Raw genomic sequence first — 24329 nt, 5'->3', positions numbered from 1 at the left:
TTCTTCTTACAAATAAATAAAGATTCAGAAAGGTTAAGCATCTGGCCCCAGGTCACATACTAATAAGTGATAGATTAAAGATTAAAATTCAGGTCTGACTAAAGGACATTCTCTATACTATTTCATGCTATCCAGTAGGTAACTAAAGCTAACCAAAAATACTTTCTTCTGTTTAGCGGACCGAGAAAGTCGTTATGAGGAGGAGGAAGAACAGAGTCGAAGTATGAGTCGAAAGAGGAAGGCATCTGTACACAGCTCAGGCCGTGGCTCTAACCGTGGTTCCAGACACAGCTCTGCACCCCCCAAGAAAAAGAGGAAGTAACATCTGAACTTTGGCTCTGAGTTCTATTCTTCCTCCAGCCAACTCCTGAAAATTTTACATGACATAGAAACTGTATTTTTCCTTTTATTTTCTTTGAAGTTTTGCCATTTGTGTGTATGGGTTTAGGGGGCCATTTGTGTGGACCAATCTACTCGGGGAATTTCAGGCCCACCAGGACCCGTGCCAATGGCCCCAGTTCAGATGGCAAGGGAGGAGGTATTCTCGAAGAAGGGCGGAGGCTTCAGCTGTTAATAAATACCATTCATTCCTCTCTTCCTATCACCTTCTACCAGGACATCGATGGCTTCTGACACCTTATCTTTGGTGTCTCTAAAGCTATATTTCTAAGACAGTGGTACAAGGAGCTCCTTAACTACCTGTACCATGGTTCTTGACCAGCAGATTCAACCCTCCATCCTACCCCACTGCCATGACCTTCCTCACGTCTAAGTTCCATCTTTGCAATACTCAAGAAAGGATTCTTGGAATTTGCTAACGATTGTGATGCAGCTTGAGCTAGTGAGGCAGTTTGGGCTGGTGGCTTCATCAATTTTCCTGGTTTCTGGCCTCATGCAGGTTCTGAGGTATCTCTGCTGCCTTGGAAGACATAAGAAGCAGTGACACTCCCTGGCTTGGTTTTTCTTCTTAAAATTCCCACATGGTACAATGATAGAAGGCAAAGTTACCACAGTCTCTTTTCTGATGTATCTAAGGAAGAATGGTGGTACCTCACATACTGCTTCAAATGAAACCTAGAGGGAGGCTCAAAGGAGTCTACATTTAGATCTGGAAGGGCAATTCATGCCTTGGGCCTAGAATACCCTGACAAGAAAAGAGAAGAGGAAGGGAGGCCATTATCTACAACACAGCCTCTCATCACTGCTGCTCCTTATTTTTACTTGTCCTGCATTGTCCTGTATTTATCACAGTTTCTGTTGAAGAACAGCTTTTTAAGTATTGAGGGAGTTTATCTTGCCATCCTCCCCTCCTGGTTCTCTGCACCCACCTGTCCCATTGCACTTCCTTCTGTGTTCTGTGACTAAGAGAAGAGGGGGGGAAGGGTCTCAGATTTTATGTTTTGTTGTTTTTTGGGTTTTTTTTGTTTTTGTTTCTCCTTAGCAGTAGGACTTGATATTTTCAATTTTGGAAGAACTAAAAGATAAATAAACTGTGGGTTTTTTTGTTGTTTTGTTTTTATAAATTCATCTTTTGTGACCATTCCTTTGCAGTCCCTGAAAGCAACCTGCTTATCACCTGGTTAAGTGCTGACGCATTGGAAGGAAAATGCCTTTACCCCACTAGTATCACAAAAATAAACCTTCATCGCTAAACTTTTATCATTAGACTGAGAAATAATAGATACCGCAGTAAACCAAATTTATGGCATAGCAAGTTACTTTATAAGAGATTTTTACTATGGTTCCCTTGGATTTTAGAATGGAAAAGCATTGTTCCTTCATGAAAACAAATCTTCAGTCATCTCCTTGTAAATACCGTGGAGGGCAGCAGCTGCTTGAAGAGAAACTTTCAGCCTTCCTATTGGAATTGCTTGGTCTTCAGGGCTAAAAACTGTTGAGAAAAAGCAAAAGTATTAGGCAGTAGCATCTTCAATTTTAAAAACTCAAAACAGATATTTGTTATCTTAGGTACTGAGGATACTAAGTGAATAAAGTAACTACCCCAATTCATGAGGAGATTCTGTCTAGTGGATAGAAAACAGTCGTTGCAGTATAGTATAGTATATAATTGTTGTAATAAGTAAAAGCCCAGAGTGCTTTGGAAACAAGGGGCATGTGCCAGAATGGAGAAATAGAAGGGTTTCTGGAGACAGTTCATGAGCTAAGTCTAAAATATAAGACATGCTCCAAGTATGCCAAGACATGAGAACATGTGTTTGAAAAACAACAGGGAAGGGCAGGAATGAACCTATACAGATAAGTAGGGCAGATCACAAAGGACTTGTTCTAAAGAATTTGATTTTGACCAAAGGCATCAGAAGTGGCAGTGTCCGTTTTGGGTTCTAGGAAGGTGACCCCATTATTCAAAAACTTCAAAAGGGCACAACTAAGCCTAGGAGAGTAGTTATGAGGCTTTTGCAGTGTAAGGGAGGATCTTAAGTATAATAGTTGCTTATGGGGTGGGGAACGATTCAAAACATAAGTAAAATTTTGTTAACTCAGTGTTGGGAGTAAGGAGAAAAGGTCATGACTGAAAATGGCCATTGTAATCTGAATAATGGAATACAAGTTAGAAAGTTTAAAAATAGAGTTCAGGGGAAGTAATGTGTATCTATGTAGTAAAAACAATCTGGTCTAGAAACCTAGATTTCAGATCATCTACGCAATAGTTAAAACCCTGTGAGTGGATTCAACCACCTGTTCCCAGACAGTATTATGTAGAAAAACCAAGAACTGAACCAGAATAATTAAATATTCAAAGGAACGGTCCAGGGAAGAACAATCTACAAAGCAAAAAAGGGCCAGCCAGCTAGAAAGTGATAGTTAACATCCTGGGGGGGGCGGGGGGAGCCAGGTGTGTTGGTTCATACCTGTAAAGGCTAGGGATGTAGCTTAGTAATAAAAGTGCCCCCAGGTTCAATCCCTAGTATGAAAAGAAAAAAATGTTTAAAAAGGAAGAAGCATTACTGGTTTAGTGAAGTCAGGAAAGATGAGTAAAAACCAATTGGATTTGGCAATTAGGAAAAGTGAAAATATTCACAAAATGCTTGGAATGGAAATAATGCGAAAATATAGGAGGTACAGAGATAAAACTGCTTTGGCCTGATCATTCAGTGAATAGTTCAAAGGAGTTGAATTTTGCAGTGATAAGGTAGATATAGGGCCAGAAAGCAGATTGTCATTTTTAAAATTAAAGACCAACATGTTTAAAGCCTGGGGGGGGGGGGGGGAAGAGAGAGGATTACTCTTTTAAGTTGGTTTTATTGGATGATTAAAAACAATTTGAGAAGCACGCACTCATAAGCATGGGAATTTTGAGATCACTAGAAAAGGCTAATAAGTTTTTCTTGGCACTGAAGTCTTGGTTATGTTCAAGGATGAAACAGATTAGCAGAATTGGAAGTGGCTAACAGATGGCACTTGCCATGTGCCAGGCACTGTCTACGTGGCCCTTAGTCTTCCATTATTTACCAAAGTGTCCCTTTAATCTTCACAATAACCCTGTGAAATACATTCTACTGCTATTATCCCTGTTTTGAAGTTGAGAAAAGGCATACAGAGGTTAAATAATCATAGTTGGAAAGATACTAAAGGAACACAATGAAGTTGTGTCAACCTGCTAAAGTTTGAACTGTAGTATTTGATCTGAAGAGTATTCCTATATAATCAGAACAACTTTATATCAATTCAGTAAACACAGTACATCAAATAATAGTAGAATGTGGTCAAGACAAAAAAGAGTGATTATCACTTGGTGACCAGTGGATATGAGGGAAGAAGAGAGTTGGTATCCATATGGAATATGGGACTGTACATGAACAAATTAACAGAGAAAGGTATTAGCTAACTTTACAACCTTATCTGATTAAGAGTTCTGGAAATTCTGATGTCTGAATTTTATTGAAATTAATTTTTTTAAATATTTGTTTTAGTTGTAGTTGGACATAATACCTTTATTTATTTTTATGTGGTGTTGAGGATCGAACCCAGTGCCTCCGCACATGCTAGGCAAGCGCTCTACCGCTGAGCCACAACCCCAGCCCCAAATTAATTTCTCTTTAAATAAAAAGTATTCCAGGGGCTGGGGATGTGGCTCAAGCGGTAGCGCGCTCGCCTGGCATGCGTGCGACCCGGGTTCGATCCTCAGCACCACATACCAACAAAGATGTTGTGTCCGCAGAAAACTAAAAAAAAAAAAAAAAAAAATCAAAAGGGGGATGCAGCTCAGTGGTTAAAACACCAAAAAATAAATAAATAATAATCCCTATCTCAAAAATTGTAGAGTCAAAATAGATTCTAATTGTAATGAGGTAATAAGAGAGCTAAAATAAACAACTGATTACTTTTTATGCTGGATCCAGAAATGAAATACAGACAGCTATGGGGAAGAGATCTCAATTCAGTTCGTCTCTCACCATCTTCCAAGTGATAATGATATATTGAAGGCAAAACAAAATTATTCAATATTAGGATGTTTTTCTTAGAAAATTAGGAACTGAGAAGCACCAAATTTTTTATTACTTACTATCTAATTCTTGTTCTAGAATATCTCTTCCTGATTCAAGGATCTGCCACAGTCCAAGGTATGCATATCCTACTTCTTCACATTCTTTCTTTTCTTCATCCATAGGATCACTCACCACTGTAAACTTTAAACTAAAGGGGGAAAAATCCATTTATTTCAGTACTGCTGATCCCCTTATACTTTAAAAAGAAAATAAAGAAAAATAATCATAAAAAATACAGTATATTCTCCCCTGAATCACTTTTCTTTTGCCTATATTAGACAAGATGACAACAAAGTGAGGAATCAATGTAATTTTAATTAAGTAAAACTACTTATTTAAAGACCCATTACTACAGGCACTTAGAAGAAAACACAAAGATTTTTAAAAATAAGTTGATCAGATCTCAAAACTATCAAGATAAAATTCCTGGTAAGGGCTGGGGCTGCAGCTCAGCGGTAGCACACTTGCCTGGCATGTATGAGGCATTGGGTTCGATTCTCAGCACCATGTATAAATAAATAAAGGTCTATTAACAACTAAAAAAATTTTTCTAAAAATCCCTGGTAACACAATTTACAATGTTGAAGGATTTATTGTGAGAAATATTATGGATATTAGGAGAAGTTTTCTAAATAAAATTTGGATCCCAAACATGAGCAAAGGCAACACAAGGAATGCAAAATTGGAAAACAAGTATAAAAAGTACATTCCTTGGAGTACTCACAGATGATGCTGTAAATGTAAAGCACATAGTACAGTGCCCCAAAAGCAATGAGTAGTCATTGACAACTAGTATTATCCTGATTTAGCCTAGTAAATAGTATTGAATTCTAGAAACTTGTACAATCCATAATAATCCCATTAATTTCCTTAGATAAAATTCACTATTTTAACCATTTTACAATATTCAGTGTGTTTTAGTATAAGCATAATATGTGACCATCAGCACTAATTCCAGAATGGTCATTACCTCAAAAAACAAACCATCTTGATTAAGCAGTCACTACCCATTCTTTCTCCCAGTTCCTGGCAACTGCTGATTACTTTCCATCTCTCTAGATTTGCCTATTCTGGACATTTCGTATTCCTATTAATTTTGGTGGGGAGGGTATCAGGGATTGAACTCAGGAGCACTTGGCCACATCCCCAACTCTATTTTGTATTCTATTTAGAGGCAGGATCTCACTGAGTTGCTTGGCACCTCATCTTTACTGAGGCTGGCTTTGAATTTGCAATCCTCCTGTCTCAGCCTCCTAAACCACTGGGATTACAGGCATGTGCCACTGCGCCTGGTTCTATTAATTTTTAAAAAGCAAATCTTGGAGCTAGGGTTGTGGCTCAGTGGTAAAGTGCTCACCTAGCACATGTAGGGTGCTGGGTTCAATCCTCAGCACAATATAAAAATAAAATAAAGATATTGTGTCCAACTACAACTAAAACAAAATATTTTTTTAAAAAAAGCAAATCTTGATGCTAATAATGCTAAGGGAGCAAGAACTGGACTAAAAATTCAAGTTCTTAAAGCACAGCTAAACAAGATTCACTTGAAAAGAAGGCCTTCCTAAAAAGGATACATTTTCAGCAGGGTAAACAATATTCATTTGTGATTATCACAAATTCTATATCACTACTAAGATCTTCAACAATGCAAAAGGATAATGCTAACTTCCCTACCCCAGCTTTCCAGGAAAGGGATAGTAACTGGCATTGCTATGGGCCAGCCACCATGCCAGGTGCTTTTGTAAACTATGTCACTTCAATTTTATTCTCACAAGAGCATTGGAGTTAGTTAGGTAATATTGCAAAGATGAAGCTAGTAAGTGAGAGAATGAGGATTCAAAACCAGGCCTGTCAGAATACAAAGCCATTCTACTGTCAGCTGTACAATACTAACAAAAAAAAAAAAAAAAATCAAAGGCAAAATCAATCAAAATCTAAAATTGAGTAGAAAAGGATCAGCACTGTAATATACTAAAGGAAGAGAGAGTTATAAGAATTATGAAAATTAAAAAAGTAAGTAAAGGAGCTGGGGTTGTGGCTCAGCTGTAGAACACTCGCCTAGCATGTGTAAGGCGCTGGGTTCAATCCTCAGCACCACATTAAAATAAATAAATAAAGGTATTGTGTCCAACTACAACTTATTTAAAATATTTTTTAAAAAAGTAAAAGTGAAAATTAAATTTAACATTAGCACAGAAGGCAAATTATCAGTCTCCATTTCCAAAAGTTATCAATAAATTTTTATCTAAGCCCACAATAATACTGAAGTCAGCAACACTTTTTTTAAACTGGCTCCTTTTTTCAGTCCTTTCTAGGAGACAAAGTAAAATTATTGGAACTTTAGAAAAGTAACAAAACACTAGCCCTGAGGTTGGGTTGTGGCTTAGCGGTAGAGTGCTAGCCTAGCACATGCGAGGCCCTGAGTTCGAGCCTCATTATTTTAACCATTATACAGTAAAAAAAAAAAAAAGTAAACAAAATAAAGATATTGTGCCCAACTACAACTAATATATATATTTTTTTAAGAGAGAGAGTTTAATATTTATTTTTTAGTTTTCAGTGGACACAACATCTTTATATTTATGTGGTGCTGAGGATCAAACCCAGAGCCTCACACATGCCAAGTGAGCGTGTTACCGCTTGAGCCACATCCCCAGCCCAATATATATATATTTTTAAAAATAATAAAACACTAGCTCTGTATCATTTCTTAATCACACACAGGAGAAAACAGGATTGCCAGATTTCCAAAATTAAACCAAAACATATGAAATTTGAAATTCAGCCAAACAATAATTTTTCTTTTTAGTATAAGTAACCAATACATATAACTTGGAAACTCTATAAAGTCTCAGATTAAAGGAAAAATAAAGCCTATTGGCTTTCCTAAATTTTAAAGGAGATATAGAATTTACTTAGTTATAACAAAATTGAAATATTCCCATAAAAAGACAATTTTAAAAGTCTAAATGTAAAATTAGTATTACCAAGGCACAATTTTTAGCAAGCTAGGAACACTTCTTCATGTGAGAACTTAATTAGCTTAGAATATCAAAGCATGCTGTCCATTCCATGTCAATATACAAGTAGATTACTGCCACAAAAAGGACCGTCAAGAGCTGGCATGGGTGAGAAATGAACTAAACCTATAGGATTAAATAATTGATCAAGTAGTCACAAACATCAGTTGGGCTCAAATAGATGAGAAATTCATTAATAGTATATTAACTTAGTGGTAACACTCCTGTAATCCCAGTGACTTGGGAGACTGAGGCAGGAGGATCACAAGTTCAAAGACAGCCTCAGCAATTTAGCAAGGTCCTAAGCAACTTGGCAAGACCCTGTCTCAAAATAAAAAAAGGGTGGGGATGTAGTTCAGTAGTTAAGCACCCTGGGTTCAATCCCTGGTACCAGGAAAAAGAACAGTAAATTAACTTGGCAGGCACAGTTTCCCAGCAATTTGGGAAACTAAAGCAGGAGGATCACAAATTCAAGGCCAGCTTGGGCAATTTATTGAGACCCTGTCTCAAAATAAAGATAAAAATGGGCTAGAGGTATATAGCTCAGTGGTTAAATACCCAGTAATCCCCATACACAAAAGAATAAATTAACTCGAAAGAAATTGTTAAAATATTCAGCATCAGCACAAAACTAAACTCAGACTTTTAAATTCCTGTTTGAATATGTCCTTCCTTTTAAAGTGGAAATCAGATGCTTACTGTCCTTGCTCAGGATTTTGTGCATTCAACATGGCAAACAGAAATTGCCTTCGGCCTTGTTGCTCCAGTGGGTCCAGGTCTATCACTGTATTAAAGGTAAGAAAAAAAGCAAAAAATCACATACTGTTGCTATTTGGGCATGAAGTCTTTCCTAAGTAGTCTATGTAAAAAAGTGACAAACTAGATCTATGAGCTGGCTCCCCCCCCCTTTTTTTTTTGTAAATAAAGTTAATCACATGCTCTTCACTGAGCTACACCCCCAGCCTGTGTTTGTTTTTGAAACACAATGGCAGTCAATAGAGACTGTCTGGCCTACAAAGCCTAAACTATTTACCATCTGGTCATTTAAGAAAAAGAAGCCTTAAAATCATCATTGAAAGCTGTTCCATTATATGCCAAAATAAATGTGCTCCCATTACTCCCTAAGCTAGAGAATTCTAGGAGACTGATTCTTTTGGGGAACCTGGAGATTCAAATTTGTGGTAGGGTCAACTCAGGACACCTATCTTTTTGTATAGGAATGTTGCAACCTTAGCACACTTTCCTGTCTTTTAGTTTAATATGGTGACAGGATTTAATTCAGACTGTTGTGTTGTATGAGACTTTTGTGAAGGCTGCTTAAAGGGCTCAGCTGGGAGGCATTCTTCCTTTCCCCAGCAGTCATTAGGAACCTTGGGTTAACCACAAAGATAGAAGGTTAGGTAGGCTGTGGGATGATAGGAAGACAACAGTCCAGATCTCTGATAGTTGCGCACACCTCAGATTTGCCAGCCCATCTCAGAAATTTTGTTACCTAAATGAGAAGTCAACTTCTATCTTGTACATACTAGGGCAGGATATACTAAGAAAATAAATTAATTTTTAAAAAGGAAAAGAGTATTCAGACACAGTTGCACTTGTCTCTAATTTCAGCTACTCAGGAGGCTAAGGCAGGAGAATCCCAAATTTGAGGCCAGTCTCAGGAGACCTCAGACAAGATCTCAAAATAAAAAATAAAAAAGGTTGGGATGTAGCTTAGTGGTAAAGCACCCCTAGGTTCAATCCCCAGTACTGCAAATCATCACCATCATTATCGCCATCATCATCATAAAAGATAAAATGGCTGGATTCACCTCCATCAGAAATCCAGAGCACTCTGACCATCAATCTAAATGTTTGTCAGCCTCCTCTACCCCTCACCACACAGGATACCTCACCCTTGCTAAAGTGGAAGTGGATTTCTTCTCCTTTCCTTGGTTTCCTCAGGGATACTGGAGTCTCTGTCTCAGACAAGGGTAGATCGTAGAATCTATACTCCACATACACCTGCTTTATATTCTCATCAGACATCACTTCAGCCTCTGGATAGAAGGTCAGGGAGACTATTTCAATGCACATCTTCTCTGAATCCTAATAAGGAAATATTATAAGGAAAATATTATTTATTTCCTATAGGTTAGTGAGGCTCCAAGTGTTTAGACTCCATCAAATTAACACATTATTATCCAGAAATCAATCACAGACATAATCTAATATATTACTCCCAGAGAATCAATTCATAGGTTAAAACTGTCACCAAGAGGCAACTTGTCTGAATTATCACAACTAGTCTATGGGAAATTGGTAAGGAGAATCCATCTATTCTATCTTCCAGTCAAATTCTTCCAGATCATCCTTTCTTGGCCATCTCCACATACAGAAAGAATCAAGATGATTTATGAAGAGAGAGCTTTTTTCCAACTTCAACGAAAACCAATCCAGTATTCTCCTGAGAATAGGACTTATAAGACCTGTCCATCGATCTTGGAGATTTAGTAGCTCCTTCAGCTACAAGAGCTTCCTGATTCCCAGTGATTTTTTTTTTTTTTTAGTTGTAGATGGACACAATACCTTTATTTTATTTTATTTTTTAAAGAGAGAGAGAGAGAGAAATTTTTAATATTTATTTTTTAGTTTTCAGCAGACATGACATCTTTCTTTGTATGTGGTGCTGAGGATCGAACCCGGGCCACACGCATGCCAGGCGAGCGCGCTACCGCTTGAGCCACATCCCCAGCCCCTTATTTGTTTATTTTCATGTAGTACCAGGGATCAAACTCAGTGCCTCACACATGTTAGGCAAGCACTGAGCCACAACTCCGGCCCACCAATGATTCTTTTGTCCACCTAAGTGCATGCCATGGAGGAGGCTACCAGACTCCCACAGTGACTCTAATACTTTCAACTCCACTCCAGGGTTGCTGTCCTCTCTTTCGATTGTCCCTCTGTTCACACTAGCATGAGGGAAGTCAAAAGGACAGCTGGCAAATCTCCAGTTTCCAGAAGTAGACTAAGGTCAACATGAGTTCCTTCTTGCACAGTGTAGCAGCAAGACCATGTCAATACAGAGTGGTGTCCTGTAAACCATGGTTCCCTTTTATCTGTGAGCATCCTCCTGGCTGCTTCTTTCCTTTAGGTCATCAAGACAATGCCCATACTACTCCAACTTATCTTTTCTTCTGTTAGAAAACAAATGGAGCACCTGTGTCTTCTAAGAAATTCAGCAAGCAATACTTCCCAACCATTGTGTGTCAGAGTCATCTATGATACTTTTAAAAAATAAATATATTTGGTGTTTTCCTCTCAGTAACCCCCATATAACCCTCCCACAGCCCCCATGAAGCAAACTCTAACTCTACACACAATGTTTTCCAAAACATGGGTTTTGGCACTTTGATGAATTAGCTTAATAAGTTTCACTAGTAATTTTTAAAATGAAATAATAAAATATAGGATAGGATGGGATGAGTTAAGATAGGATGGGATAGAATAATGCATGGCAAATGGTAAGGGGTAAGGCTTGTTTCTTAAAACTTTCATTTATGAGTTTACTGGGCACAAGGTAGAAATACATTTCTTATAGTGAGTGACATAAGAAAAATACAAAGGCCATTGTTATGTCAGACTGTTTAAGGTATCTCCTGAGAATATATGCATTTAACTTTTAAATATTTAGGTATAATTTACATACAGTAAAATGAAAAGAACTTAAATGTACAGCTTTGACAAATGTATACAATTGTGTAATCAACACCTAAGTCAAGATATAGAAAATTTCTGTCATCCCAGAGAGCTCTCTCATGATTCAATTTTTTTTTTTTAGTAACTTACCATTTATCGAGTACTCACTTAGTGTGAGGATATGATACTGAAAGCATGAGCAAGTATTTTATAACAAAACTTTATCCCCTTTTTAAAAAAATCAGTGCTTATTACATGTCTCACCTTGTGCTAGTTTTTTTTTTTTTTTAAAATATAAGATCCTATTCCTTGGAACTTTATCTATGTAAAGTCTTGAAGGTCTGTCTATAAGTAATTTCTTCAACACAGGATTTTCTTTTGTTTCTGCCAGGTACCTGAGGCACATCTTATGTCGGACACTTTAATTCCCTAGCTTGAGGTTTTCAGACACTGGTAATGTAATTTGGCAGAAAAACCCATTTGATGGTTTCCTCCTGGTTATAAAATTCTCAAAGAAGAAGTTTTCTTTTCTTTCTTTCTTTCTTTCTTTCTTTTTTTTTTTTTTTTTTTTTTTTTTTTTGGTCCAGGGATTGAACCCAGGGGTGCTTAATCACTGAGCCACATCCCCAGCCCTTTTTAATGTGTTATTTAGAGACAGTCTTCCTAAGTTGCTGAGGGCCTCACTAAGTTGCTGAACTCATGATCCTCCTGCCTCAGCCTCCCAAGCCACTAGCATTACAGGCATGCCCAACTGCACCTGGCTCTTTCTTTCTTCCTCAGTACTGGGTATATAACCAAGGGCCTCATGCATGATGGGCAATTGCTCCACTATAGAACTACATCAAATGCAATATTTTTCTTTCTTCACCTACACCCAGAGTCAAAACTGGTAAGTTTCTTTATGTCACTTTTTATGGGGCAGGTTTATTATAATTTCTTCATGCATAAAATCATGTTTAAGTTATGAACTACTATGCTATAGTCTCAATAAATGTTAAGCTGAATTTCTTAAGGTGTATTTGTGGAGTAGGTGTCTTATAAATTAATAGCTCTTGATCAAGCAAATTTTGGAAAATCAAGAACCAAGTTTTCCTGTTTCTTTAAAAGCACTGAAAGCTATTCCAATGCTAACATACATTGGGATACTTTTAGACAGTGATACAGAGGTCATTTTTTAGATTTCAAATTACTTTTGATATCTTCCCTGATAAACACTATTATTCCATTAAAACTGAGAATACTGCCATGCCTGGTGGTACACACTTGTAATCTCAGAGGTCTGGGAAGCTGAGGTAGGAGGATTGCAAGTTTAAAGCCAGCTTGAGCTATTAAGCAAGGCCCTAAGCAACCTAATGAAACCCTGTCTCAAAAATAAAGTAGAATAAAGGGCTGTGGGTTGTGGAGTTGTGGCTAAGTGGTAAAGGGTTTGTCCAGTACATGTGAGGCACTGGGTTCAATCCTCAACACCACATAAAAATATAAATAAATAAATAAATAAAGGTATAAAAAATTTTTTTAAGGGTGGGAGGGCTGGGAATGTGGCTCAGTGGTAAAGTATCCCTGGGTTCAATGCCCAGTATGAAAAACAAACTAAGAATACCAGGGGAATTGTTAGTAACACTGTGAGAGAAAGGCCATTATATGGTGAGACTAAACTGACATAATTTGGGAGGGGGACAATAACTTCAAGTCCATATTCCCATTAAAAACTAGTAATACCTTATTGGGTGTGGTGGCATATTACCAATAATCCCAGCAACTCAGGAGCTAAGGCAAAAGGATTGCAAGTTCAAGGCCATCCTCAGCAATGCAGCAAGGCCCGAGGCAATTTAGCAAGACCCTGTCTCAAAATAAAAATAGGGCTGGGAATGTGGCTCAGTTGTTAAGTGCTCCTGGGTTAAATCCTGGGTACCAAAAAAATAAATAAAAACCACAGTAATTCCTGGGCATGGTAGCATACACCTGTAATCCTAGCAACTCAAGAGGCTGACATAGGAGGATTGCAAGTTCAAGGCCAGTCTCAGCAATCTAGAGTGACCCTAAGCAACTTAGTAAAACCCTGTCTCCAAAATAAAAAATAAAAAGGGCTGGGGGTGTAGCTTAGTGGTAAAGCTCCACTTGGTTCAATCCCCAGTTACCAAAAGAAGCAAATAACAACAACCAAAAAAAAAAAAAAAACACAGTAATTCCACCTCTAGGAATCTACCCTACAAAAATATTTACAAAGTACACAAAAATACTTTTTACTGAACACAAGGGTGTTCATTACCAGCTAATTTTTAACATCAAGAGACTGAACATGACCTAATAGCAAATAGTTGAACAAATTTATTCTATAGAATACTATGCATCCATTAAAAGGAATCTGTATATTTCTATATATTGAAACTGAAACATGCCTAAGACAGATTGAAGGTGATTAAAAGGAGGCAATGTATAGTATGATTACATAAACATATATATATACATACACATTATACAAGTGAGTGTGTATGTGTGTTCACTGAAGGGGTATAAACCAGACTGTTAATAAGGACAATCCCTGGGCTGGGGTTGTGGCTCAATGGTAGAACACTTGCCTCCTATGTGTGTGAAGCACTGGGTTCGATCCCCAGCACCACATTAAATAATAATAATAATAATAAACAAACAAAATAAAGTTATTGTGTCCATGTATATCTTTTTAGTTGCAGATGGACACAATATCTTTATTTTTATTTATTTATTTTAATGTGGTGCTGAGGATCAAACCCAGGGTCTCACACACGTGAGGTAAACACTCTACCACTGAGTGACAACCCCAGCTAACTAAAAATATTTTTAAAAAATAATAAGAACAATCCCTAAGGAACAGTAGTGGGAGGGGCTAGGGGCCCTACTCAATACCTGTGTACAATTACTAAGTCCTATTATATAATTTATTTAGAACCAGGTACAATGGCATGTGCCTTCATCCCAGATACTCAGGAGGCTAAGGCAGAGGATCAAAAGTTCAAGGCCAGTCTGGGCAACTTAGTGAGATCCTGTCTCACTAAGTAAATTGATTAAGAAAACTTTGTCCTTTATATATCTCTATATTTTAATTTTAACAAGATAGTCACATTATTTTTTTAATATTTTTTTTTAGGTGTAGATGGACACAACACAATGCCTTTATTTTTATGTGGTGCTGAGGATCGAACCCGGGTCCCGCCCGTGCTAGGCGAGCGCTCTACTGCTGAGCCACAATCCCAGCCCAAGTCACATTATTTTTAATATTGAAACTTTATTTATAAATATATGTATTTATATTAAATGTCAGTTTGGTAGTGATAGGTCATAATGACAGCAACTGTTTCAAGAATAGAAGAGATAGGGGCTGGGATTGTGGCTCAGTGGTAGAGTGCTCCCCTAGCACAGGTGGGACCCAGGTTCAATCCTCAGCACCATATAAAAAATAAAAAGGCATTGTGTTGTGTCCATCTACACCTAAAAAATAAATATTAAAAAAAAGGAGCAGAAGGGACAGCCAATAGTCCCAGAGGAAAAAGACAAAGTAAAATGAGTCAAAACCAAAACAACAAAAAAATCATAAGCAGGGGCTGGGGTTGTGGCTCAGTGTTAGAGCCATTATTCCCATTTGCTTTAAGACCTCAGATTTTTGTCTCTTTAGCAGTAGCATATATTCAGAACATCAAATTTATCCTCTTTATCTCTTAATTTCTGTCTTCCAGGATGTTCTAACCCCTTGTATATGCTGACTAGTTAATTTTAACGTCTCTGCGCCCTGGCAAAATTAGCTAGCACACCAGAAATAGTAAGCTAAAAGGCATTCTCTTTCTGTCCCTAACCTTGTGTAACTATTTCTGTTCTGCCAGCAAGTTCAAATGAGTTAGTATATATTACAGTGGTAATATTACTAATTATATATTGTATATGTGTGTGTGGTGTGCTGGGCATTGAACCCAGGGCCTCACACACCCTAGGCAAGTGGCAAGCACTCTACCACTGAGGTACATGTCCAGTCCAATCGTATACTTCTTTTTGCTGGGATTACAGGTATGCACAAACATGCCCACCTCCTGAGGATCCATACAGGGAGATAAGTACAAAGGGCCTTATGGACCCTTGTGCTGATTAATAGAGCTTTCTGGGAACAGTCTTAAACAGCCTATCAATATGGTTCAGTTTTCATATTTAATTTCTCAAGTAATACTTTTGAGTGCACAAAGGTTTGTAGTTTGGTGGTTAAGTGCCCCTGGGTTCAAACCCCGGTACCAAAACAAAAGTTCAGAAGAGAAACTTAACCAATTTGTCATATTATATGTTTAAGTCTAGTGACTTTGAGTTCTTTCTCTCCATTCCAGTATCCATTTTCCTTCAATTCCTCAACACAAATTCTGACTTCCAAACAAGTCTATGAAAGCAACAATTCCCTTTTTTGGAATTCTTACAAACCTTACATTTTATATCAACATAATTTATCCACTTGATCCTACTTTAGGTCATCCTACTTTTTTTTTTTTTTAAGAGAGAGTGAGAGAGAGAGAGAGAGAGAGAGAATTTTTATATTTATTTATTTTTTTAGTTCTCGGCGGACACAACATCTTTGTTGGTATGTGGTGCTGAGGATTGAACCCGGGCCGCACGCATGCCAGGCGAGCGCGCTACCGCTTGAGCCACATCCCCAGCCCTTTTTTTTTTGGTATCAGGGATTGAACCCAGGAGTACTCAACTACTGAGCCACATCCCCAGCCCTTATTATTTTTTATTTTCAGACAGGGTCTCACTAAGTTGCTTAGGGCCTCGTTAAGTTGCTGAGGTTGGCTTTGAACTTGCAATTCTCCTGCCTTAGCCTCCTGAGCAGCTGGGATTACAAGCATGGGTCACCATATCTGGCTCTTCCTATATTCTTAATGTTTCTAAAAGGTTCATAATCCTCAATTAGACCTTAATTTTTCATTCAACAAATATTTATTGACTACCTACAAAAGTGCCAGAGAGAATGGCTCAAAGAAGATAATTGTTTTCTACATCATTTGTAATCCTATAAGATTCTAATACAATGATTTTTAAAAATATATTTGTGAATATTTATTAACATACATGTATGTCCTCAATACGTGTATGTAACTGGTTCCCAATTTACAGCTTAACAGTTTTTTGGTTTTAGATGGTATGAAAATAATATGTAGTAGAAACTATACTTTGAATTTTGAACGTTGATCTTTTCCCAGACTAGTGATATGCAGTATGACACTCTCTCCTGACATTGAGCAGGGGCAGTGAGCTGCTGCTCCTAGTCAGCTGTGCAATTACAAGGGTACAAAATCTGTACTCTACAGTGAAACTGTGTTACTAAGCCATGATATTTGGTAGGCCAGGGGCATTAAATGCACTTTTGACTTATTATATTTTAAGTTTATAATGGGTTGGGGACATACTCCCTTCATAGATTGAGGAGAATCCATAGTTTCAAAAGAGATTCAAGGCTGAAATGGTTAATATTTATAAATGGAGTCAAAATGGCAAAAATTGAATGATTTGTCTGAACCCTCCTCTAAAGAATCCTTTCCTTTACACATCCCAGAGTAAAGCTGCTCACCTTACATGGACTTAAAGACAAGGGCATCTGTCCAGCTGAGCATGAATCACAATGTAGAGTGAAGGGTATGAAAACAAGAAGTAGGCAAGGATCCAAACAGGAGACAGAACTGTTGAAGCAAGTCCTCATTTACACCAAACCAAACAAACTTCTATTATTGTGTAAAGTACACTTAACTAAATAACTTACATTTCCCATCAAGTTAATTTGAATTGGATTTGAACTTCAAACGTGGCTACTAAGCACACTGTCATTATTTACAGTCCTGTGTCATACACGATGATTACTCCAGTGTACTTACTGTCTTAGGACATTTCTGAGATATGGGTGTCACTATGATGTCATCACTGTCTGTAGTTTGTGCTTCACTGGCTTCAGAAGCTTGTTCACAGAATTCTTGATCTGCTAGAGAATAGGCTGACGTTAGATAACTATTTCAAAGTACTCTGTCCAGCCCAAGAAAAGAGCCAACACCCACATCTCTGATTCCTTGTCTGACCACTAAATCTAAGTGACTAGACTTTTACTTCACTAGCTAAGAATCAAATCCAATTTTTCTTTTCTTTTTTTTTTTTTTTTTTTTTAAATATTTATCTTTTAGTTCTCGGCGGACACAACATCTTTGTTGGTATGTGGTGCTGAGGATCGAACCCGGGCCGCACGCATGCCAGGCGAGCGCGCTACCGCTTGAGCCACATCCCCAGCCCTCAAATCCAATTTTTCAAGGCTCACATCTGAAAGAAAAAAAATAAAAGATGGAATAACAGAAATAGAGAGCAATGGAGGGAGGAAAGCGTAAAGAAGGCAAAAAGGAATGCAGGAAGGAAAGAAGGCAGGCAGGAAGAAAAGCAGGCGGGGAGATTGAGGGCTTCCTGTAGGGCCTGAAGAAAATTACCAAGTTGAGGAAAAGCAGTGCAAATCAAGTATGACAACTGTATTTTTCAAAGATGGTCTCGAAACAATATGCATTCCCTTCTCACAGTGTGATCTCCACACTTCTATTGTGTAATGAGGTCTATGTCCCTCCATTTCAACTGAGGGGGATCTTTGTGATTGTCTCAACCAAAAGAGTATGGTAGAAGTACTGCTGTGTAACCTCTAAAATGTGGCCCCTTGGCCAGCCAGCAAGTGTGGAAACTCAAGCAAATTGCTCAAGAGGGCCCATGTGGAGAGGAGCTGAGACCCCAGGCCCCTGGCCACTGCAGAGCTCCCAAATGAAAATCAGGACCACATGAAGTCATTAGAGTGTGCCATCATGCAAGTTGAACCCAAGTGTTCCCCAGCTGAGCTGTCTGAAGTTATATGAAGGAGAATGACCCTTACCCCCATGACCTGCCTAAACTACAGATTAGGGAGCAAAATAAATGGTTACTGTTGTTTTAAGCCACTAAATTTTAGGGAGGATTGTTACATGACAATAGGTAACTAAAAGTCAGAAAGTCTGTGCCTCCTTCCAAGTCCTAGAGTTGTCTGTTCTGTAGAGGTCTCACAGGGAAAAGGTCTGAGATGACACGGGGAAGCAAAAGCAAAGTTTGCTAAGGGGCACAAAGCTTTGCCAACATCTAAGACCTTTTCCTAGTGATCTTCATCTAACAACCATGCAGATCTTTCTCTTAAAGATTAATAAACTCTTTTTCAAGAACTACAGCATCTTGCCTCTGACATGTCTATCTGGACATCTGAAACCAGGCAGATTTTAGCTTCTTTTTTTTTTTTTCTAAATATTTATTTATTATAATTGAACACAATACCTTTATTTTATTTATTTTTATGTGGTGCTGAGGATGGAACCCAGGGGCTCACATGTGAGAGGTGAGCACTTTACCACTAAGCCACAACCCTAGCCCCTTCTTTTTTTTTTTTTTTTTTTTTTTTTTTTTTTTTTAGAGAGAGAGAGAATTTTTAATATTTATTTTTTAGTTCTCGGCGGACACAACATCTTTGTTGGTATGTGGTGCTGAGGATCGAACCTGGGCCACACGCATGCCAGGTGAGCGCGCTAGGGCTTGAGCCACATCCCCAGCCCTTCTTTTTTTAATATATATTTTTAATTGTTGATTGACCGTTATTTTATTATTTATATGTGGTGCTGAGAATCGAACCCAGTGCCTCACACATACTAGGCCAGCACTTTACCACTGAGCTACAACCCCAGTTCCAGATTTTAGCTTCTTGTGTCAACTAACTGAAGCTCTTATTTTCTGAAGAGTGACATTAAAATAATAACAATTTGGCATCTACAGAAATGGTATTCTAATTATGACAATAAATAGTTGACTATAAATAGTACATGATTTTTAATAACCTCCTGTCCTATATCTCACATTTTCAGTAAAGAAAAAAGAACAGTGGCGATAGGTCAGACTTGATCAAATACCTGAGTTCTTTTCTTATTTGTATCCCTTTAATTTCTTTTGTCTAATTGCTCTGACTAGTTTCCAGAACTATGTTGAATAGAAGTAGTGATAGAGAACATCCTTGTCAGTTTTTTTTTTGTTGTTGTTGTTGTTGGTTGTTGTTTTAATTTTTAGATGGACACAGTACCTCTATTTTATTTACTTATGTGGTACTGAGGATCTAACCCAGGGCCCCAGGAATGGAAGGCAAGTACTTTACTATTGAGCCACAATTCTAGCCTTCCTTGTCAATTTCTAAAGGGAGTGCTTTCAATTTTTCTCTATTTAAAATGATATTGGCCTTGGGCTTAGCATAGATAGCTTTTACAATGTTGAGGTATATTCCTACTATCCCTAGTTTTTCTAGTGTTTTGAACATGAAGGTGTGCTGTATTTGGTCAAATGCTTTTTCTCCATCTATTGAGATGATCACATAATTCTTGTGTTGATGTGATGAATTACATTTATTGATTTCCAAATGTTGAACAAACCTTGCATCCCTGGGATGAACCCCATCTAACCGTGGTGCACTATTTTTTAAATATGATTTTGTATGTGATTTGCCAGAATTTTATTGAGAATTTTTCCATCTATGTTCATCAGGGTTATTGGTCTGAAGTTTTCTTTCCTTGATGTGTCTTTGGTTTTGGTACCAGCATGTTACTAGCCTCATAGAATGAGTGTGGAAGGGTTCCCTCCTTTTCTATTTCATGGAATAATTTGAGGAGTATTGGTGTTAATTCTTCTTTGAAGGTCTTGTATTTTTGGCTCAGAATCCCTTGGTCCTGGGCTTTTCTTTGTTGGTAGGCTTTTATGGTGTCTTCTATTTCACACATATTTTTTTTTTTTTTAGAGAGAGAGAGAGAGAGAGAGAGAGAGAGAGAGAGAGAGAGAGAGAGATTTTAATATTTATTTTTTAGTTTTCGGCAGACACAACATCTTTGTATGTGGTGCTGAGGATCAAACCCGGGCCGCACACATGCCAGGCAAGCGTGCTACCGCTTGAGCCACATCCCCAGCCCGGTATCTTCTATTTCATTGCTTGAAATTAATCTGTTTAAATTGTGTATGTCCTCCTGATTCAGTTTGGTTAGATCATATGCCTCTAGAAATTTGTCAATGTCTTCAAGATTTTTCTATTTTATTGGAGTATAAATCTTCAAAATAGTTTCTAATTATCTTCTGTATTTCAGTTATGTCTGTGATGATATTTCCTTTTTCATAATGAATTTTAGTAATTTACATTTTTCTCTTTCTCTTTGTTAGTATGGCTAAGGGTTTATCAATATTATTTTTTTTTCCAAAGAACCAACTTTTTGTTTTATCAATTTTTTGAATTGTTTCAATCTCAATTGATTTCAGCTCTGATTTTAATTATGACTTATATCCTACTACTTTTAGTGTTGATTTGTTCTTCTTTTTCTAGAACTTTGAGATATAATGTTAGGTCATTTATTCATTGACTTTCTATTCTTTTAATGAATGAGCTCAATGCAATGAACTTTCCTCTTATCACTGCCTTAATAGTGTCCCAAAAATTTTGATATGTTGTATCAGTGTTCTCATTTACCTCAAAGTATTTTTTTTATTTCATCCCTGATTTCTTCTGGTATCCATTCATCATTCAATAGTATTTTATTTAGTCTCTAGGTGTTAGAGTAGCTTCTATTTTTTATTTTTATTGTTGATTTCTAATTTCATTCCATTATGATCTGATAGAATGCAGGGTAGTATCTCTAATTTTTTTGTACTTGCTAAAAGTTACTTTGTGGCATAGATACAGTGTATTTTGGAGAAGGATCCATGTGCTGCTGAGAAGAAAGTTTACTCACTCATTGATGGATGAAATACTCTATATATGTGCATTCGTTAAGTCCAAATTATTGATTGTATTATTTAGTTCTATAGTTTGTTTAGTTTTTGTTTGGAAGATCTATCCAGTAGTGAGAGAGGTGTGTTAAAGTCATCTAGTATTATTGTGTTGTGGTCTATCTGATTCTTTTTTTTTTTTTTACTTTTTCGGATCCATGTGTTTTTTCCCATCCTTTCACCTTTAGTCTATGGATGTCTTTGCCCATGAGGTCTCTTGGAGACAGCATCTATTATTGGAGCATCTTGGTTTGTTTGGGGGGCTTTTTTTTAATACAATCTGTCAGTGTATGTCTTTTTTTGGGGGGGCGGGGAGGGTATTGGGATTGAACCCAGGGTGCTCGACCATCAAGCCACATTCCTAGCCTTTCCTTATTTTTTATTTTGAGACAGGGTCTCATTGAATTGCTTAGGTCCTGGCTAAATTGCTGAGGTTGGCTTTGAACTTGCAATTCTCCTGCTTCAGCCTACTTAGCTGCTGGTATTTCAGGAATGTGCCCAGAGGTCTATGTTTTTTGATTGTTGAGTTTAGGCCATTAACATTCAAGGTTATTATTGAGATATGATTTGTATTCCCATTCATTTTGGCTTATTTCTGGTTTTTGACTTAATTTCTACTTTGATTGTCTTTTCCTTAACTGTAGTTCCTCCCTTTGATGGTATTTACTTTTTTTTTTCTTCATTTCCTCTTTTTTTTTTTTTAAGATAGTTTTTCTTTCTTTTTTTTTTTTAATATTTATTTTTTCAGTTTTCGGCAGACACAACATCTTTGTTTGTATGTGGTGCTGAGGATCGAACCCGGGGCGCACGCATGCCAGGCGAGCACGCTACTGCTTGAGCCACATCCCCAGCCCACTTTCTTCATTTCCTCTTCATGAAATATTTTCCTGAGAATGTTTGGAAGTGCAGGCTTTCCAGTTATGAATTCTTTTAATTTTTGTTTATCATGGAAGGTTTTTATTTCATCTTCAAATCTGAAGCTTACTTTTACTGGTATAAAATTCTTGGTTGGCATCCATTTTCTTTCAGAGATTGGTATATGTTATTCCAGGACCTCCTAGCATTAAGGGTCTAGGTTGAGAAATCAGCTGATATCTGAATTGGTTTCCCCCTATATAAAATCTAAATCTTTTCTCTTATGGCTTTTAAAATTCTATCCTTATTCTGTATGTTCATTATAGTGTGCCTTGGTGTGGGTATGTTGTAATTTTGTGCATTTGGGATCCTATAAGCCTCTTCTATTTAATTTTTCATTTCATTCTTCAGGTTTGGGAAATTTTCTGATATTATTTCATTGAAAAGATTGTGCATTCCTTTGGTTTGTATCTCTGTGCCTTTCTCTAACCTAATAAATCTTAAATTTGGTCTTTTCATGTTATCCTATAATTCTTAGAAGTTCTATGTGGTCAATTTTATTTTCAAGATTATATATTTTGGGCTGGGATTGTGACTCAGTGGTAGAATGCTTGCCTAGCATGAGTGAGGCACTGGATTCAATTCTCAGCACTGCGTATAAACAAACAAAATAAAGTCCATAGACAACCAAAAAAAAACATTAAAAAAAATTATATATTTTGTCTTCATTGCCTGAGGTTCTGTCTTCCAAGTGGTCTAGTCTGCTGGTGATACTTTCCATTGAATTTTTAATTTGGTTTATTGATTCCTTCATTTTGAGGATTTCTGCTTGATTTATTTTTATAATCTCTATCCGTTTATTGAAGTGATCTTTCACTTCCTGAAATTTATCTCTGATTTCACCCTACAATCATCCTTTATGTCGTGGATCAGTTTAATTATGTACATTCTGAACTCCTTCTCTGACATTTTTTTCTACTGTGTTGTCAATGGATTCTATTATTGGAGCATCTTGGTTTGTTTGGGGGGCTTTGTTCCCTTGTTTTTTTCATGTTGTTCATGTGTCTTCCCATCTTGCAGTGTGGATCTACTAAGGTAGTACAGTATTTACCCTGTAGACTTATTGTGTCCCTGAAGGTTTCAAGTACCTCGCCTTTAAGGGGGAGATCAATATTAACAGCAGCCAATGCAAACAATATACAGCCTTGAACCAAACAGCTCCTATTAAGAAGTCAGGCACTTCTCTCCCAGGCAATCCTGAGGGCTGAGGGCTAGATCCTATGTGCCTGTCACAGATCGCTGTTCAGTATGGGGAAGATCAGGACTAGGCACAAAGAGCTGTGGGCTGGCCGCACAGCTGTAAGCAATGGCCTGTGAAGAAAATACTATATTAATGCCAGATTTTTGAAAATCAAAGTTTGTCAATTACTAATTGGGCATTATGTAAAATTGTGGATGTGTAACCGACGTGATTCTGCAATCTGCATTTGGGGTAAAATTGGGAGTTCATAACCCACTTCAATCTAATGTATGAATTATGATATGTCATGAGCTTTGTAATGTTGTGAACAACCAATAAAAAAAAAGAAAGAAAGAAAATCAAAGTTTGTGTTAAAATTCACAGTGAGCCAATCCCTAAAAAACAAATGCCAAATGTCTTCTCTTATATAAGGGGGGGGGGTGACTCAAAATGGGGTAGGGAGGAAGAGCATGAAAAGAAGATTACCTCTAGATAGGGAAGAGAGATGGAAGGGAAAGGGAGGGAGAAGGGGAATTGCATGGAAGATAGAAGGAGACCCTCATTGTTATACAGAATACATGCATGATGAAGTGAGGAAAAAGAAAAAAAAAAAAGAGTGTGTCACATTAGATTGGGTAGAGAGAAGTGATGGAAGAGGAGGGGAGAGGAAGGGGGGAAAGGAAGGACAGCAGAATAAAATAGACTTTATTATTGCTGTATGTATATACGTGACTGCATGACCAATGTGATTCTGCAACCTGTACACTCACAAAAATGAGAAATTATACCCCATCTGATTCAAATGTATGGTATGTCAAGATCATTGTACTGTCATGTGTAACTAATTAAAACAAAAAAAAATTCACAATGAACAAACATCAAAATTTTAAATAAAGACAAGATAAGTTTATTAAAATTACCTTGCTTTGATTTCTATTTGTACTACTGAGTATTCATCTCTAAACACTATAGTTTAGATTTGCCCATTTTTGAAATCTATAAAAATAGAAGCATACATTATATGTAATGTATGTTATGTTTGGGTTCTTTCACTCATAATTATATTTTCAAGAGTCATTCATATTGTTGACAGAAGCTACAGGTATTTTTTTCCTATACAGTATTTCATTACATGCATGTATCATAGTTTACTAATCACTCTACTACTAATGAACATTT

General features: G+C 37.2%; 2 protein-coding genes across 2 annotated transcripts in view; one reads left to right on the top strand and one right to left on the bottom strand.

Moving 5' to 3' along the window:
- Nucleotides 1-1620, top strand: part of Supt16h (SPT16 homolog, facilitates chromatin remodeling subunit) — a 33389-nt gene extending 31769 nt beyond the window's left edge. The window contains exon 26 of the mRNA XM_026414210.2: nucleotides 177-1620. Within this exon, the coding sequence (XP_026269995.1) occupies nucleotides 177-322 (146 nt within the window). The 3' untranslated portion in view covers nucleotides 323-1620. The remainder of the gene's footprint in view (nucleotides 1-176) is intronic.
- Nucleotides 1621-1778: 158 nt separating this feature from the next.
- The window catches only part of Rpgrip1 (RPGR interacting protein 1), a 61270-nt gene continuing 38719 nt past the window's right edge, over nucleotides 1779-24329 (bottom strand). The window contains exons 20-24 of the mRNA XM_026414183.2: nucleotides 17092-17192; nucleotides 9424-9616; nucleotides 8228-8312; nucleotides 4526-4656; nucleotides 1779-1891 (exon numbers count right to left, since the gene is read on the bottom strand). Of these exons, the coding sequence (XP_026269968.2) occupies nucleotides 1779-1891; nucleotides 4526-4656; nucleotides 8228-8312; nucleotides 9424-9616; nucleotides 17092-17192 (623 nt within the window). The remainder of the gene's footprint in view (nucleotides 1892-4525; nucleotides 4657-8227; nucleotides 8313-9423; nucleotides 9617-17091; nucleotides 17193-24329) is intronic.

This window comes from Urocitellus parryii, chromosome 6 (genome assembly GCF_045843805.1).
Source record: "Urocitellus parryii isolate mUroPar1 chromosome 6, mUroPar1.hap1, whole genome shotgun sequence".
Taxonomy (NCBI): Eukaryota; Metazoa; Chordata; class Mammalia; order Rodentia; family Sciuridae; genus Urocitellus; species Urocitellus parryii.
This window is presented reverse-complemented; position numbering and strand designations above follow the sequence as displayed.